The sequence below is a fragment of the Rhinoraja longicauda genome, chromosome 20 (genome assembly GCF_053455715.1).
Source record: "Rhinoraja longicauda isolate Sanriku21f chromosome 20, sRhiLon1.1, whole genome shotgun sequence".
NCBI lineage: Eukaryota > Metazoa > Chordata > Chondrichthyes > Rajiformes > Arhynchobatidae > Rhinoraja > Rhinoraja longicauda.
The window spans coordinates 11131160-11150694 of record NC_135972.1 but is presented as its reverse complement, the minus strand read 5'-3'; the positions used below and the strand labels follow the sequence as shown (position 1 = coordinate 11150694).

The window sequence follows — 19535 nt, the reverse complement described above, 5'->3', positions numbered from 1 at the left end:
CCTTAATATTTCACTGAGTAGTAGTCCTGAGGGAGGCAATGGAAGCAGTTAATGGTGGTTTATTTGAACACCAAATTATATGGAAGAGAGACACACAATGCTGGAGTAACTCAGTGGGTCAGGTAGCATCTTTGGAGAAAAGAACGTTTTGTGTTGAGACAGTGGCACAGCAGAAAAGCTACTGCCTTACAGCACCAGAGGCCCGGGTTCGATCCAGACTACGGGTGCTGTCTGTATGGAGTTTATACGTTCTCCCCATGACCTGCATGGGTTTTCTCCGAGATCTTCAGATTCCTCCCACACTCCAAAGACGTACAGATTTGTAGGTTAATTGGCTTGGTATAAATGTAAATTGTCCCTAGGTGTGTGTAGGATAGTTTTAATTTGTGGGGATTGCTAGTCGGTGCGGACAGTGGGCCAAAGGGCCTGTTTCCGTGCTGCATCTCTAAACTTAACTAAACTAAACCCTTCTTCGGACGTCTCCAAGCAGAGGTCAGGATGGAACCTGGGTTGCTCGAGTTATGAGGCAGCCACTACATTAACCTCATTCCTGTGTCACCCTTGATTCTGTGAACTCTCTTGAACAAAGATCTTTCCTCTGGACTGTGTCAGCACCACGCAGGGAGATGCCTTTAGCTGTGAACCTTCCGACAAGCTGCAAGATTGCTTCAAAAGCATGGAAGTGTTTTTCCCGTGTCCAGAATGTTCATTTTTCATTTAAACGCGTTTCCTCCAGAGAGGGAGGTTGACCTGATTTTTATCCAGTAGACGCGCTGTAAAGGGAAACTCACTTACCACAATCGTAGTGCTGTTCTTCCCATTCAAAGCAAATTTTCCGCCAGTGTTTAGACCAGGTTGAAGCGAAGTTGTGAACTGTCTGTTCGCAAGATCAACGTCGTTATCTTTGCAGGATATGGTAACGATTGTTGTATCCTTTTCAGTAGTTTCTGGTACCTGGATACTAAACAAGTCAAGTCAAGTCAAGTCAATTTTATTTGTATAGCACATTTAAAAACAACCCACGTTGACCAAAGGCTGTACATCTGATTAGGTACTAAGGAAAAAAATGAAACATACAGTAGCACGCAAACAGTTCACAGCGCCTCCTCAATGAGCCTCAAACGCTAGGGAGTAGAAATAGGTTTTGAGCCTGGACTTAAAGGAGTCGATGGAGGGGGCAGTTCTGATGGGGAGAGGGATGCTGTTCCACAGTTCAAACAAGGTTCAAAGTGGCTTGATTGTAATCATGTACAGTCTTTCTGCTGACTGGATAGCGCACAACAAAAAAAGCTTTTCACTCTACCTCAGTGCACATGACAATAAACGAAACGAAACTAAACTATTTTGAATTACAGTTAAAACACAAAATAGGTGCTATAACACCAGGATAAGCGCTCAACCAAGAAAACCAAGCCCAATGCCAAACTACGTATGCATCCCTATGCCATTGGACAATAACTTCATATTCAACAATAAGTTATCTACTTGTTGACAAACGCATAAACTAAACAAAACTTTTTCCGTTGCCTGGATAGCACGCAACTAAAAAGCTTTTCACTGTACCTCGGTACAAGTGACAATAAACTAAACTAAACAAAACATTTTCCGCTGACTGGTTAGCACACAAACGTTTTTCACTGTACCTCGGTACACGTGACAATAAATTAAATTGAACTAAACGAAATTAAATTAAACTTTTGCTGCTGACTGGTCAGCACGCAACAAAAAACGTTTTTCACTGGACCTCGGTACATGTGACAATCAACAAAACTAATCTAAACTAAACTAAAATAAACTAAACTAGTATTACGATCCCTATGGCTTTCCATGATTTAAGTTCAACCTGGGTATTGCTCACTTTGATGAGCTATTTCATGAATATACTAGTTGTCACTGAAACAATATTCTGCAGCCAGAATTATGCGCAGAAATTACTGAGGTGTGGTGAACAAGATCTTGAACTATTTCCCATTGCATGATGAATTTCAGGCTCACAAGGGTTGGTTAATCTAAAGCAATCAATTGAAAACTTGGGTGAAAGATGTCTTGGGGACAGAACTACAAACATTTAATTTCGTTTATTATTGTCACGTGTCCCGAGGTACAGAGAAAAGCTTGTTATTAAGTCCTATCCAGTCAGCGCAAAGACTATGCATGATTACACGATACAAGATTATACCACACAAGACTGTACATACACAAGAAACTGCTGATACTTGTTTACCAAAAAAGACACAAAGTGCTGGAAGATTTTCTTTGCATTTCCAACATTTTCTGTTTTTATTGAAAGATTCATCATTTGCAATTTCTCTTTACCCTAGATTTAAAGGGGCAGATTGGTTTATACAGGTGTGCCATATTCAGTTCCCATATTCAGTCTGGGAATGGAATATGGCACACCTGTATAAACCCTATCTGCCCCATGCTGACCAACATGTCCCATCTCTATTAATTCCACCTGCCCATATCCCTCTAAACCTTTCCTACCCACGTAACTGTCCAAATGTCTTTTAAATGCTGTTTTCGTCCCTTCCTCAACTACCCCCTCTGGCAGCTCGTTCCATGTACCCACCACCTTCTGTCTGTCCTTTTCCTTTCTGTCATATTCTACCTCTTCACTATTGTGAATGCACAGTGGGCCTGCAGGTGAATAAAGCAATGCCGTCGCAATTCTTTTTAAAGTGACTGCATTGCTGGGGGTTACAGGCTGACTTGTGACTGTGTGTCCTTCAATATTTGTGTGTGTGTGTCACACATACTATGCCTGACAGACAATTACAGGCTTTCAACACAATTCTGTTATGCCTTGCTCCGTCTGCTCATCCCGTTCAATAACTTAAGTGGAAAAAAGATGGATGCATATCAAAAAAGATTCTTCAGCTAAAAATTCACTCTTGTTTCCCACACGCAGCACACAGAGCAAATCTTCCCTATTGATGACCAGCTCCTATCATGTAATGAAATCGATTTTTATCTTGTGGAACTTTTCCAGTGTTTGCAGTAACAAGGGGAGGCATGGTGGCGCATTGGTAGAGTTGCTGCCTCACTGCACCAGACACCCGGGTTCAATCCCGACTACGGGTTACTGTTTGTACGGAGTTTGTACGTTCTCCCTGTGACCGTGTGGGTTTTCTCCAGGTGCTCCAGCTTCCTCCCTCATCCCAAAGACGTGCAGGTTGGTAAGTTAATTGGCTTCCGTAAAATTGGCCTTAGTGAGTAGGATAGAACTAGTGTACGGGTAATAGACACAAAATGCTGTTCCTTTTCTCCAGAGATGCTGCCTGACCCAGTGAGTTATTTCCAGCATTTTGTGTCTATCTTCAGTGTAAACCAGCATCTGCAGTTCCTTCTTACATTAGTGTTTGGGTGATCATTGGTCTGCGTGGACTTGGAGGGCGGAAGTATCTCAAAAACTAAAACTAAAGCTATGAAGAATTAATGAGCCAGGTACCTGTAAGTATGTGGGAAACAGAAGGGTTGGTTGTCGTTGACATCCCTTATGTTGATGATGATGGTCATCAAAGCTGTATGCCCTTGAGAAGGGTTTTTGGCACCAACCTCAAACTCCTGGATTGGAAGATTTCTGAAAGGTCCATTATCACGGTCAATTATTGCTGAGACAATCAGCTCACCTGTAACTGCAATAGAAAAGCACCAGACCACACTTAAAATAACATCTTTCTTTATAAATTGTAACTATTTTTGGGAATGGACCATTGAAGAAAGGAATAAGAATCAGAAACCATTGCAGCAGCAGGAAAGGGTTCTCTATGGAGTGTGTTCCCTTCTCCCTCATTCCAGGGCCAATCCCACAATTTCAAAGGACAATGAAGACCTTCTTTTCCCAATGAGACCCTATTCCAGCGAGGCATCAATCCATTTAAGAAAGTGGAAATGAAAGAGTGAAATGTCTTTCAGTTGGTGAATAAAGAGAATGAGTCAAGATCGTCCCGTCAACGGAAGGTTAGAGGCCCCCGACCGCTGGAGGACAAGGAAGGGAGAGATTGAACTTTCTTTCGCTTTCCATCACAGTGAGTAATGTGGAGGAGTCACTGCGGTGGATGTTCATGTTAAAATGTATTTCGTGTGTCCTGTTGCTTTTTATTGTTATGACTGTATGACAAATGAAGTTCCTCGTATGTTGCAAAGCATACTCGGCTAATAAAGTATTATTGTGATTGTGATTGATTGATTGATTGATTGTGAATGGAGATTATTTAAGAAAAGCAGTCTGTAGATGGGATCTGAAATGCAAAGTATTTATCTAAGTTTAAACAGGTTGGGATTATTCTCTTTAGGGAAAGGATTTAAACGTTATTGGATTGTGATCTTTCAAATGTGAAATGAATTAGAGAGGATGAACGTGGAGAATCTAATGCAAAATGCTATAGATGGCACTGAAACCACCTGGGCCATAATATAATATCTAGTGCGCTCAGACTGCAGTTAGAAATGTCACTGTGGAAATGCTTGAGTTTTAGTTTAGTTTAGAGATACAGAGCAGAAACAAGCCCTTCGGCCCACCGAGTCCACACCGCCCAGCGATCCCCGCACGTTAACACCACTCTATTTTTACATTTATACATTTTATACCAAGCCAATTAACCTACAAATCTGTACGTCTTTGGAGTGTGGGAGGAAACCGAAGATCTCGGAGAAAACCCACGCGGTCACGAAGGGCCTGTTTCCACGCTGTTTCTCTAAACTGAATTGATCTGTTTTGCATGCACTTTGATGTCATCATTATAGATACTTCAATGTAACAGAAAGTACAATGTACATTTTCTGTGATTCACATTGATTAATTGTAAGGTGCAGCATGGAAATTTCCGTACCTGAGTTAATGGTGAAGTATTGGGTTGGAGTGCTCATAAAATAAATTAAGCTGCTGGATGTTTTATCGTCATCGAGATCGTAGGCTGTGACCTTTCCAATTACTGAATTTGGTTGCATTTCTTCCAAAATATTAAATCTTGTTTCATTTCTGGAGCAATAGAAATACAGGACAACTGACATTCACAAGCCCATAAAACCAATGCACTTATTAACTGACGCTGTATCAATGTATCCAAACCACAACACAAACATTGTATGTAGGAAGGTCTTGGCTGCTTTGCAATTCCACCTGACAATAATAAAGTAACTAATTTAGACTAAAACTAAAACCTATCTGGATTAATCTGGTATAATGTAATAAAAAGGAACTGCAAATGCTGGTTTATACCAAAGACAGACACAAAGTGCTGGAGTAACTCAGCGGGTCAGGCAACATCTCTGGACAAAAAGGATGGGTGATGTCTTGGGTCGGAATCTGAAGAAGGGTCCTGACCCGAAACGTCACCATTCTTTTTCTCCAGAGATGCTGCCAGACCCACTGAGTTATTCCAGCGCCTTGTGCCTATCCACAATAGAAACACTAGCTCTTACACATTATCTGCAGTGTTTCCATGTGGAAAACATAAAAGCTAGGCTCCGAATGAGATATAGCGATGGTTATGTTATGGGATTAAAGAATCAGGGTTCAAATCCCATCATGGCAAATTGATGATTGCAAATAAGTCGCTGAAATGTACTTTTTTTAATTGGAAAGGAAAAGTGGCTATCTCGTTGTCAGGCCGGTATAAAATGTAACGTGATTCAATAGCATCCTTTAGGGAAGGAAAACACAAAGTGCTGGAGGAACACAGCGGGTCAGGCAGTATCTGGGAAGGGGGTGGACAGGTGACATTTCAGGTCAGATCACTTTTTAAGACTGATTCGAGTCTGACTTTAGGGAAGCATGGGTAGTCACACCCCCGGTAGACACAAAATGCTGGAGTAACTCAGCGGGTCAGGCAGCATCTCGAGAGAGAAGGAATGGGCGATGTTTCGGGTCGAGACCCTTCTTCAGACTGAAGGGTCACACCAGTGTGTCTGACTTAATCCTCCGCTGTATAGCCAGCCGCTTGATCAAATCAAAACATATTCAAGAAGATAATCTAATACAGCTTCTGGATAATTATAAATGAGCATTAAACGCTAAGCACACCTGCAAAGCCTACATCTTAAAATAATCACTTTTGAGTAATGGAAAATCAAACACAAAACAGCAATTGGGAAAATATGATGAATACACCAAGCAATTTTAAGTAATCCTTCAGAATTAGTTAGTATTGTTCATTTTTAAACATTCAATGAACTGCACACAGTTCATTAGTTATTGTTTGATCTTTTGTTTTCACAGTTCCTCTTCCCACAACAGAGTCCCTTACCCAGAGTAGGGGAATGAAGAACCAGAAGACATTGGTTTAAGGTGAGGAGGGGAAAGATTTAATAGGAATCTGAGGGGTAACATTTTTACACAAAGGGCGGTGGGTGCGTGTAACAAGGTGCTGGAGGAGGTAGTTGAGGCAGGGACGATGGCAGTATTTAAGAAACAATTAGACAGGTACATGGATAGGACAGGTTTCGAGGGATATGGACCAAACGCAGGCAGGTGGGACAAGTGTAGATGGGACATGTTGGCCGGTGTGGGCAAGTTGGGCCTGTTTCCACACTGTATGACTCTATGACTCTATTTGCTCAGTCATGGGCTTTGGTTAAATATTAGCAAACAGTAAGTTAAAGGAAAAATAATCAAGTACTCACTGCTTAAAAACTGGCCAGTTGTCGTTTGCGTTAATTAAATTGACCACGATAATCCCTGTGATGCTATGACCTAGTGCATCCTTCACTGTCACGATCACACTGAAACTGCAATAATGCAGAACAATAACGCTGATAGTCAACAACAAAGCAAACCTGTAGTTACATTGTGCCTTCAACGTAGCAAAGCATTCCTGGAGTTTCACAAGTGGGTCATCAAACAAGTTTTGATGAAGCACTGAAGGCAAGATGACAAAAAACTTAATTATAGAGGACTTTAGATTTTAGAGATGCAGCGCGAAAACAGGCCTTTCGGCCCACCGAGTCCGTGCCGACCACCAATCACTCTTACACCAGCACTGTCCGACACACCAGGGACAATTTACAATTTTACCGAAGCCACTTAACCTATAAACCTGCACGTCTTTGGAGTGTGGGAGGAAACAGGAGCACCCGGAGAAAACCCACACGGTCACAGGGAGAACGTACAAACTTCGTACAGACAGCAGCCATGGTCAGGGTCGAACCGTGGTCTCTGGCGCTCTAAACTCTACCGCTGCGCCACTGTGTCGGCCTCAATGGAGTAATGAAATATGAATGCTATGATATGATAAGCAAAGTCGTGTAGAGCCCTGTTAGTTTCAGCCATGCAGCTCTGCAGGAAAGGTAGGAAAGAGGCAGATAAGGTGTCTACCCTACACGTGACTGGGAAGGTCACCTGGCACTTATTCTGGGATTATTTCCTTGTAGAAACATAGAAAATAGGTGCAGGAGTAGGCCATTCGACCCTATGAGCCAGCACCACCATTCAATATGATCATGGCTGTTCATCCAAAAACAGTACCCTGTTCCTGCTTTCTCCCCATATCCCTTGATTCCATTAGCCCTAAGAGCTATATCTAACTCTCTCTCTTGGATACATCCAGTGAATTGGCCTCCACTGCCTTCTGTGGCAGAAAATTCCACAGATTCACAACTCTCTGGGTGAAAATGTTTCTCCTCATCTCAGTCCTAAATGGCCTATCCTTTATTCTTAAACTGTGACCCCTAGTTCTGGACTCCCCCAACATCGGGAAAATTTTTCCTGCATCTTGCCTGTCCAATACAAATTAATTAACACAAAACACCAACTGATAACAGGAAAGAGAAGGAATGTTTACCTGTGCAAATCTTTCTCGTAATCAAATGACTTTGCCGCGAGAATTGCCCCGTTTTTCCCACTAGGATTAATGGTAACCAGCAAGGAATTGACAGAATACTGAAATAAACCCAAAACATACATTTACATGGAAGCACAAGGAACTGCAGATGCTGGTTTACGGGGGGGGGGGGGGGGGGGGGGGAGGTGGGGGGGAGGAAAGCACAAAGTGCTGGAGTAACCCAGTGGGTCAAAGCTGCCTGGCCCGTTGAGTTACTCCAGCATTTTGTTTTTTTACATTCATTTACTTCACGGATTGTACACGAGCTATTTCATAAGATTTCCCAAAAATTTAAAGGTGAGGGGTGAGGAGAGGCCACTGAAGTCCACAGCTCTGGAAACCAGAAGCTGGGACTGCATTGTGCAATTAATATGTGTGTCCGTTTGACCCGGTACAGGGCAGGCCCTGGATCCATGCTGCCATTAGACTCCCATGAGTTACTGTGAGTCACTTTGTGGCTGGCCTTGGTACATTGAAATGGGGATTAATTTTGCAAAGGATTGGAAACAATTCCATCCAGTTTCTGTGCGTAGAAGTTATGCCTGCATATATATATTGTAATTCACTGATAATTATAAGATCATAAGTGATAGGAACAGAATGCTTGTATACACTGGAATTTAGAAGGATGAGAGGGAGATCTTATCGAAACGTATAAGATTATTAAGGGGTTGGACACGTTAGAGGCAGGAAACATGTTCCCAATGTTGGGGGAGTCCAGAACAAGGGGCCACAGTTTAAGAATAAGGGGTAGGCCATTTAGAACTGAGATGAGGAAAAACTTTTTCAGTCAGAGAGTTGTGAATCTGTGGAATTCTCTGCCTCAGAAGGCAGTGGAGGCCAATTCTCTGAATGCATTCAAGAGAGAGCTAGATAGAGCTCTTAAGGGACAGCGGGAGTCAGGGGGTATGGGGAGGAAGGCAGGAACGGGGGTACTGATTGAGAATGATCAGCCATGATCACATTGAATGGCGGTGCTGGCTCGAAGGGCCAAATGGCCTCCTCCTGCACCTATTGTCTATTGTCTAATGAGGCTATTCAGCCTATCAAGTTCTACTCTGACATTCAATCTTTGCTGATCTATCTCTCCCTCCTAACCCCATTCTCCTGCCTTCTCCCCATAACCTCTGACACCCGTACCAATCAAGAATCTATCAATCTCTGCCTTAGATATATCCATTGACTTGGCCTCCACAGCCTTCTTATGGCAAAGAGTTCCACAGACTCACCATCCTGCAATGTGGCAATGTGGAGACTGGGAAGGGTTGCAATGGGGTTGTTCTGTGTTGAAAATGGTGGCAGATGTCTTTCTAGCCGTGGGACTTTACTGGCTTTAGACTTTAGAGATTCTGTGGGGAAACAGGCCCTTCGGTCCACCGAGTCCACGCCGAACAGCGATCATCCCGTTACACTAGCACTATCCTACACACTAGGAACAATTTACAATTTTTACTGAAGCCAATTAACCTACAAATTTGTACATCTTTGGAGTGTGGGAGGAATCCAGAGCACCGGAGGAAACCCATGTGGTCAGTGTGAACGTGCAAACTCCGTGCAGACAGCACTAGTTGTCAGAATTGAACCTGGGTCTCTGGCGCTGTAAGACAGCAACTCTACCCCTGCGCCACCTTGCCTCCCTAAATGAGCCTTTCAGCGCTGGTAATCTACACCCCAACTTGTGACCCTCAAAGTCTGGGTAAAATAAAATGACAGGGGGAAAGAAAGCAAGGTTCTGCATTTGGAATTTGCATCTGCCTATCTCGGAAAGGACTTACTGAGAGAACGTCGTCATCTTTGTCAGGATCAGTCGCTTTAACTTCATAGATCAACGCACCGACTGCTAAATTCTCCAGGAAGTCAACGTATACAACTGCAAGGTAACGCAGGTTAAATGAACATGCTGATTTGCCTTAAGGCCAGGTAGCGCTCGATTCACCTGCATCTTGCGTTCCCCACCACTCCCCATGCGGCCTCGACCGCTGATGTAACTTTTTGCATGCCACAGGAGTAAATTCAGCTCCAAGCTTCACTACTGGGGCTAGACACAAAATGCTGGAGTAACTCAGTGGGACAGGCAGCATCTCTGGAGAAAAGGAATGGGTGACGTTTCGGGTCGAGACCCTTCTTCAGACTGAAGTCACGGGGAATGGGAAACAAGAGATGTAGAAGATGATGATGTAGAGAGATAAAGAACAATGAATGAAAGATATGCAAAAAAAGTAACGATGATAAAGGAAGCAGTCCATTGTTAGTTGTTTGTTGGGTAAAAGGGAGAAGCTGGTGCAACTTGGGTGGGAGAGAGAGAGAGAGAGAGAGAGAGAGAGAGAGAGAGAGAGAGAGAGAGAGAGAGAGAGAGAGAGAGAGAGAGAGAGAGAGAGAGAGAGAGAGAGAGAGAGAGAGAGAGAGAGAGAGAGAGAGAGAGAGAGAGAGAGAGAGAGAGAGAGAGAGAGAGAGAGAGAGAGGAGAGAGAGGAGAGAGAGAGGAGAGAGAGAGAGAGAGAGAGAGAGAGAGGAAATGCAGCGGCTACTTGAAATTAGAGAAATCAATATTCATACCACTGGGCTGTAAGCTGCCCAAGCGAAATATGAGATGCTGTTCCTCCAATTTGAGTTTAGTCTCACTCTGACAGTAGAGGAGACCTAGGATAGAAAGGTCAGTGTGGAATGGTGACACGTGCCAATGGGGCCTGAGATGGCAAGGCAAATACCTAAATTTAAGAGAGAGTTAGATAGAGCTCTAGGGGCTAGCGGAATCAAGGGATATGGGGAGAAGTTGGGCACAGGTTACTGATTGTGGATGATCAGCCATGATCACAATTAATGGCGGTGCTGGCTCGAAGGGCCGAATAACCCCCTCCTGCACCTATGTTTCTATGTTTCTAAGCCACTAAAGCTTTTTTTTTTAAATGACTATTATGTAAAACGTCTTAAATTAATTTTGATTAATTATAAACATTAATATTAATTAAAATAAAGTAACTCTATGACTCTACATTAATTAAAACATTTTAAAAACACTTAAAAAAATGAAAAATGTGTCTGCTATTTTTAGTTCAGATCCATTCAAAGACTTTTGCTCAGCACATTTAAGTTACCCCCTGGAATCAGAACTGGGTCAGAAGGTCACATCTGCTGGTATTTGAGCTCCATTGCATTCCTGATTTTGACGCTATTTTTAGCAAGCATCAAAGTCAGGAGGAACACAGTGACTTGCACATTGCCGTTCCTGGTAATTGCCTCTGGAACTCAGGTTCAATAGAGGCGTGCTCCAGGTGCGATGAATATTTGTCTTCATGAACCCATTAAAATAATCCTCTCTGTTATCAGAAATATTTTGTGCAAGTCATGTATTTTGGCAGGGTGGCTGCAATGTTGCAAGAGGGCAGATAATAGCTTGTTGCTTGGATGTCAGTGTCTGTTGCATCGTTGCACTCCCTCTTCTCCCCTCTCCCATCAGGCAAGAGGTACAGAAGTTTGACAATGCACACCTCCAGATTCAGGGGCAGGGGCAGTTTCTTCCCAGCTGTTATCAGGCAACAGAAACAGGTTCTCATCTTCTAGAGTGTGGTCCTGACCTCCCATCTCCCTCATTAGAAACCGTTCACCTATCTTTAATCAGACTTCATTTGAGATTTTGCACTAAAGAGTGAAGAAGTTGGACTTTATCGCCTTCCATCACTGTGGGGAATCCGCTGTGGAGGATGTTTATGTTAACTTTTATGTAGCTGTGTGCCTTCTTGCTTTTTTCTGGTATGACTATGGTAAATCGAGTTTCACTGTACCTTAAATGGTACACGTGACAATAAAATACCTTTGAACCTTTGAAATGTTATACCCTTTATTATTTATCCATATACTGTGGATGGCTTAATTGTGTATCGTCTTTTCTTTGACTGGATAGTACGCAAAAAAGCTTTTCACTGTATCTTAGTACATGTGGCAATAATGACCTAAACTAAACAAATCACACCGGCTTACCAACCCGCAATTCACCCTAATCCCATTTTCCTGCCTTCTCCCCATAACCCTTGACACCTGTTCTAATCAAGAACTTGTCTATCTATGCCTTAAAAATATCACTGACTTGGTCGCCATTTACTTCTGAGGCTATGACTGGTCTTAGACTCTCCCACCAGTGGAAACATCCTTTCCACATCCACTCCATCTAAGCCTTTCATTATTCGGTAAGTTTTAATGAGGTCCCCCCTCATCCTTCTGAACTCCAGCGAATACAGGCCCAGTGCCGTCAAATGCTCATCATATGTTAACCCACTCATTCCTGGAATCATTCTCGTAAAGTTCAGGTCTTCCACTTTCCCAAGTGCATGTACTCTCCCCAGTATCTGTCTTGGGAAGTCAAGCAACCTTTTAAGGCCGCTGGATTGTTCATACCAAAATTGCCTGCACAATTGAAAAGCCAGCCAAGGAAACCAGTTTAGAACGGGGGGGGGGGGGGGGGGGGGGGGGGGGGGGGGGGGGGGGGGGGGGGGGGGGGGGGGGAGTGAGATACCTTGGAAATAAGGTGTGGCACAAACAAACATTGGCCTCTGCATGAACTGTTCCATTGAATTTATGTTGGAACTCCAACAAAACACGTACATAACTAAATTCTTCAATGTGAAGCCAGATTCCTTGCAGGGTGGTTTTCACCGACTGATTGCACACAGCAGATAAAAACAACCATGATTTTTCAGAAGATGCAGAAGCTGCAGGATTTGACACAAAAAACAGACTGCTGGAGGAATTCAGCGGGTCAGGCGGTATCTCGGGGGAAGCACACGGATAGAGGGCCTTACGGGGCGGAACCCTGATTCAGGACGAGGAGCATAGAGGGGAGAGGGCCAGCATAAAGGGGTAAGGCAAGGTTCAATTGGTCTTTGTGTAGGAAGGAACTGCAGATGCTGGTTTTACGCCGAAGATAGACACAAAACGCTGGAGTAACTCAGCGGAACAGGCAGCATCTCTGGAGAGAAGGAATGGGTGACGTTTCGGGCCAAGACCCTTCTTCTTCTTTTGTTCTTTTATTGTCACGTGTCCCAAAGGTACAGTCAAATACATTTTTTTGCATATAGATCCCTGTGATTATTGCCATATACATTAAATGTAGCGATAGTACCTGCCTCACCACCTCCTCTGGCAGCTTGTTCCATACACCCACCACCCTTTGTGTAAAAAAGTTACCCATCAGTTTCCTCTTTAATCTTTCCCACCTCACCTTAATTCTATGTCCTCCAGTTCTCGATTCCCCTACTCTGGGCAAGAGACACTGTACGTCTATCCGATCTATTCCTCTCATGATTTTGGAATAGTAATGGCTGTGATAGTAGTTAAAACATCAATTGAAAGAAAAAAACTTGAACTTAAACAGTAACGTAAATCTAAAGATTACAAAGTGAGATTCCTTAGGCAGCAAGAACTTTTGCTTCACAGTATGAGTCCAGAACAACTTCTGGATACCAAAGCCATGTAGCCATTAATGCCATGTCTGACAAGTAATCCACGGCCCATTCACTGAGAAACAATACAAGTCTAGAAGTTATTTCTTTCATCAACGTTTCATTTGGTGATATAAAACCCTCAGCATGTAAAAACACGTTCAGTCTATCAGGCAAACTCCAATCAGAATCCCTGTGAAAGGAATTAGTGCATTTGTCCACTGCCTATTATAGAGTGATTCAGGGCGAAAACAGACTCTTCAGCCCAACTTGATCATGCCGACCTACATCCTCGATCTACACTAGTCCCACCTGCCTACATTTAGTCCATATCCCTCTAAACCTATGATATCCATGTACCCTTTCAAATGATTATTAAAAGCTGTGATAGTACCTGCCTCAACTACCTCCTCAGGCAGCTCGTTCCATACACCTACCACCTTTGGTGTAAAGAAGTTGCCCCTCAGGTTCCTATTAAATAGTTCACCCCCCCTCACCTTAAACTCATGCCCTCTGATTCTTGACTCCCCTACTCTGGGTAAAAGGCACTGTGCATTATCTATTCCTATCTATTCCTCTTATGATCTTATACACAGCTCTATAAGATCACACCCTCTTGTGGGAGGAAACCAGAACACCCGGAAAAAACGCTCGCAGGTCACGGGGAAGACGTACAAACTCTATACAGACAGCACCCGTAGTCAGGATCGAACGCAAGTCTCTGGCGCTGTAAGGCAGCAACTCTACCGCTGCGCCACCGTGCCATCCGGCTTGTTCGATATTCCTATGACCCAAAACTACTCGTTTGACCCGAAAGATGCTCATTTCCTCCTTCTTCGTCCATCAGCTTGAGCCTGGATTTTACCCTACACTAGTCAGCTATCCAAAATGGCAGCGGAAGCCCTCCTGGTCAATATTTATCACTCAGTCAACAGCACCAAAACTGATGACCAGCTCATCGCTGGTATGCGGAGTTGGTCACATGCAAATTGGCCACCACATTTTCCAACATTACAGCACTGGCATAACGTCTTCAGCTCAGAAACACTTTGGGATGTCCTGGGGTTAGTTTAAGGTGCTATATAAATGCAACCTGTTCTTTTTTTCAACTCAAAATATTCCCTCCGATCTAAAAATGTGCTTGTTAAAACGGGTAAAACTACCTGTCTGTTTGATGCCACCTGTGAACTCGGGACACGCTCTTTGACAAAATACGCACTTTGTTCAACCTACCTCCATTTGCCAGATTATCCAGGAATCTTGGGGGCTCGTTGACATCAACCAGTAAAACTGTAAGTGTTTGAAAGTCTGTGTTGCCCCTGTCATCTTCGATGTAGATCAATAAGACGTAATTTGATTGAGTTTCATAGTCCAGTCCAGGGTCTTGAACGACTGTCACCTGCAAAAAGAGGCAAGCTGTTTTTTCCCATCACGTGTAACTCATTCAGAGTGAGTTGCATTAAATAAACTTTGACAGAGTTTACCCTATGAATGTAGTTCATCTATTATTTCAAAGCCATTTTCCATGTTCATAAGTTCTAGGTGCAGAATTAGGACATTAAGTCTACTCCACCATTCAATCATGGCTGATCTATCTTTCCCTCTCAACCCCATTCTCCTGCCTTCTCCCCGTAACCCCTGACAACCTTACAAATCAAGAATCTCTCAATCTCCACCTTAAAAATATCCATTAACTTGACCTCCACAGCCGTCTGTGGCAATAGATTCCACAGATTCAAAACCCTCTGACTAAAGAAATATGTAAAACAAAAAACTGCTGGTTAATACATAGTGCTGGAGTAACTCAACAAGTCAAACAGCATCTCTGGAGAACATGAATAGGTGACATTTTGGGTCAAGACCCTTCTTCAGTCTGACTTCACCATTTTCATGTAGGATTAGGTTTATTATTGTCACGTGTACTGAGGTGCAGTGCCAGGCTTTTGTTTGCATGCTTTCCAATCAAATCAGATAATACTATACATGAACATGATCAAGCCAAACAGAAGTACAAAAGGTAGGGCGAAGAGAAAGATACAGAGTGCAAAATATAGTTTCTCAGCATTGTAGCGTAAGAGTTCCAGAGAAAATTCCAATGTCTGCTATGCGGTAGGTTGGAGAATCGGGACTGTACCCTGGATTTTGGAAGGACCATTCAGAAATCTGACATCAGAGGGGATGAAGCTGTTCTTGACCTGCGCTCGGTCCGCATTAACGCCACTGATCTCCCGGTGGCCCAGCACTTCAACTCCCCCTCCCATTCCCAGTCTGACCTCTCTGTCATGGGCCTCCTCCAGTGCCATAGTGAGGCCCGCCGGAAATTGGAGGAGCAGCACCTCATATTTCGCCTGGGCAGTTTGCGGCCCGGTGGTATGAACGTCGACTTCTCCAACTTCAGATAGCTCCTCTGTCCCTCCCTTCCCCTCCTCCTTCCCAGATCTCCCTCTATCTTCCTGTCTCCACCTATATCCTTCCTTTGTCCCACCCCCGACATCAGTCTGAAGAAGGGTCTCGACCCGAAACGTCACCCATTCCTTCTCTCCCGAGATGCTGCCTGACCTGCTGAGTTACTCCAGCATTTTGTGAATAAATCGATTTGTACCAGCATCTGCAGTTATTTTCTTATACTGAAGCTGTTCTTGAGCCTGGTGGTGCATGCTTTCAAGCTCCTGTACTTTCCGCCCGATGGGAGCAGGGAGAAGAAGAATTGACTGGGGTGGATAAGGTCTTGATTATGTTGGCTGCTTTCCTGAGGCAACGTGAAGTGTAGATGGAGTTAATAGTGGGGAATCTGATTGGTGTGATGGACTGGGCCACATCCTCAATTCTCTGCAATTTCTTGCGGTCTTGGGCTTTTCCCAAAAGTCTTGCAGCTTTTCCCAAACCAAGCTGTGAAGCAACCCGACAGTATGCTTTCAATGGTGCATGTGTCGAAGTTTGTAAGAGTCATTGAAGACCAACCAAATTTCTTCCCTCTCCTAAGTGTTGGCATGCTTTTTGAGGGTCCCTTTGAGGAAAAAGGGTGTTGACCTGGAATGTCACCTGTCCATTACCTCCACAGATGCTGCCTGACCCGCTGAGTTCCTCCAGCACTTTGTGTTTTGCTCAAGATTCCATTACCTTTTGTGCCTCTGTTTAGCAGCTTGAATGTTTGTGAATGCCTGTAAGATCTAACATTAAATTATAAAAAATATTAGTTTTGGTTTATTATAAAACCAATACCATCCATTTTAATAATTTAATATAAGATAATATTAGTTATAATAGCATTCACATATATTCAAGCTGTTTAATGATTTTGACAGCAGATTTGGTAATATTTAATTTGTTTTTTAGAGTAATATAAAAATATTATAATAAATAATAAGAATTAAGCTTATTATTTTGAAACATTTTGAAAATAGTTCAACGTTAGAATCACAAAAGCTATTCAATATTTATCAATTAATTTATGGAAAGGCAAATTACTTCAAACTTTCCTTTCCCCTACACTTCCCATTCCTATTGAAATAGTGGGCCGAATGGCCTAATTCTGCTCCTATGTATATATATAAATCATACTTTTCATGTGAAAAGTTTTGAAACTTTTCATATCTCTAGTTTCCCTCTTCCCGACTCTCAGTTTGGTTTATGAACAAAGGTTTGGTGAGATAATTTCCCAGTGGGATTTCCTGTTAATTGTGAGGAAATGAGAATGATGCTGGGGAAGATTGGATTAACATTTGAGGAGTGTTTGAAAGCTATGGGCCTCGACTCGCTGGAGTTCATAGAAGGATCAGGGGAGGATCTCATTGAAACATACCAAATAATGAAAGGCCTGGATAGAGTGGGTGTGGAGAGGATATTTCCAGTAGTGGGAGAGTCTGGGACCAGAGAACACAGCCTCAGAAGAAAAGGACGTACATTTAGAATGGAGATGAGGAGGAATTTCTTTCGTCAGAGGGTGGTGAATCTGTGGAATTCATTGCCACAGACAGCAGTGGGGGTCAAGTCAATGGCTAATTTTAAGGTGGAGATTGACACGTTCTTGTTTAGTAAGGGTGTCAAAGGTTATGGGAAGAAGGCAGGAGAATGGGGTTGAGAGGGAAAAATAGATCAGCCATGATTAAAAGGCGGAGCAGACTCGATGGGCCGAATGGGTTAATTCTGCTCCTATCTCTTACGGACATGGAAATACTGGCAGCAAACTGCAGAACTTCTGATATTTATCTGAAAAATCCAGACCAATGTTTTAAATATTAAAGCTTTATAATGATTTTTCTTAATACAACCAAATAAAAAAACTTATTTGTCAGTGGCTTCTCAATTTTGGCACTGAAATCTTACTGAATTATTCATAATAATGTCAATTTGCATTTACATTGAGCTTTTAATGTGGCAAAACATTCCAAAGGAGTCAGCAGACCTTTTGCAAAACACAATGTGGCCCTGAGCGACAGAGAAAGCTGGGATGGCAAATGACCAGAACCTCGGTCACAGTTATAGTTTACAGGGAAGATAGATACAAAAAGTTGGAATAACTCAATGGGTCAGGCAGAATCTCTGGAGAAAAAGGAATAGGTGATGTTTCAGGTCGAAGCCCTTCTTCAGACTGAGAGTCAGGGGAGAGAGAAACTAGAGGTATGAAAGGGTTCAGAACAAATCATACTTTTCATGTGAAAAGTTTTCAAACTTTTCATACCTCTAGTTTCCCTCTACCCGACTCTCAGTTTGAAGAAGAGTTTCGACCCGAAATGTCACCTATTCCTAGAAGGCTGTGGAGGCCAAGTTAATAGATATTTCTAAGACAGAGATAGATAGATTCTTGATTAGTACGAGTGTCAAGGGTTACAGGGAGAAGACAGGAGAATGGGGTTAGGAGGGAGAGGGAGATCAGCCGTGATTGAACGGCGAGGTAGATTTGATGGGCTTGAATGGCCTAATTCTGCTCCTATCACTTATGACCTTACGAGTGTGTAGGATAGTGTTTGTGTGCGGAGATTGCTGGTCGGCACGGACTCGGTGGGCCGAAGGGCCTGTTTCCGCACTGTGTCTCAAAAGTCTAAAGTAAACTAATGGTAACTACTAGGTAACTAGTAAGTGGTGAATCTGACTGGATACAAGCTGGGACATGGGCAGCAGTAACTTGAATAATCTCAGGTTTATAGAAGGTAAAATGAGGATGAGTGCATAAGGATCGTCAAGTGCATGCAGCGTAGGTTTACTAGGTTAATTCCCGGAATGGCGGGACTGTCATATGTTGAAAGACTGGAGTGACTAGGCTTGTATACACTGGAATTTAGAAGGATGAGAGGAGATCTTATCGAAACGTATAAGATTATTAAGTGGTTGGACATGTTAGAGGCAGGAAATATGTTCCCAATGTTGGGGGGAGTCCAGAACCAGGGGCCACAGTTTATGAATAAGGGGTAGGCCATTTAGAACGGAGATGAGGAAAAACGATTTCAGTCAGAGAGTTGTGAATCTGTGGAATTCTCTGCCTCAGAAGGCAGTGGAGGCCAATTCTCTGAATGCATTCAAGAGAGAGCTAGATAGAGCTCTTAAGGATAGCGGAGTCCGGGGGTATGGGGAGAAGGCAGGAACGGGGTACTGATTGAGAATGCTCAGCCATGATCACATTGAATGGCGGTGCTGGCTCGAAGGGCCGAATGGCCTCCTCCTGCACCTATTGTCTATTGTCTAAGTCTCAAGGTAAGAAAGCTGTTGATTTAGAGTGATACTTGTACTGAACCGTACACAAAAATGAATTTCACTGCACCTCTGTACATAAAGTACCATTGTACCATTGATAGGATGTCAACAGCAGATGAGCTGAGGAGAGGCAGTCAATGTTAAGCAGGTGGAGTAGGGTTTCTTAGTACAGCATGAATATGTGGGCTGAAAGTCACCTTTGGAGCGAACACCGCACCAGTGTTGTGAATGGTGAAGATCACGATGTGATAGTTGTCAGGGAGAGGGATTGAGTTCCTTCCAAATCGTTTTGCTCTCGGTTCTGTTTAATGTCAAACGCAGGTAAACAGTGTAAAATCACCCTCATATATAACGGAGCACTTGTCACGATTAAACACCATTTGCTGGCGTTTTGCCCACTGTCTGATTGCAGAGAGTTGCTCTTTCTCAATGCCTGAGCACTGGACAAATTGTACTCACTTCTCTCTCTCCATAGTAACAAACAATGGCCAAAGAACTAGCTAGCCATTTTATTTTGGGAAGCACTACAGTTTCAGGGATGGAAGATAAAGTTTTTTTTTAACCATTTTACACCTCACTATCAACAC

General features: G+C 43.1%; 1 protein-coding gene across 1 annotated transcript in view; it reads right to left on the bottom strand.

Annotated features, from left to right (window-relative positions):
- The window catches only part of LOC144603754 (cadherin-related family member 3-like), a 54798-nt gene that overhangs the window by 20193 nt on the left and 15070 nt on the right, over positions 1-19535 (bottom strand). Inside the window, exons 3-9 of the mRNA XM_078417461.1 lie at positions 14491-14656; positions 9599-9693; positions 7785-7882; positions 6628-6732; positions 4836-4984; positions 3452-3638; positions 796-961 (exon numbers count right to left, since the gene is read on the bottom strand). Of these exons, the coding sequence (XP_078273587.1) occupies positions 796-961; positions 3452-3638; positions 4836-4984; positions 6628-6732; positions 7785-7882; positions 9599-9693; positions 14491-14656 (966 nt within the window). The remainder of the gene's footprint in view (positions 1-795; positions 962-3451; positions 3639-4835; positions 4985-6627; positions 6733-7784; positions 7883-9598; positions 9694-14490; positions 14657-19535) is intronic.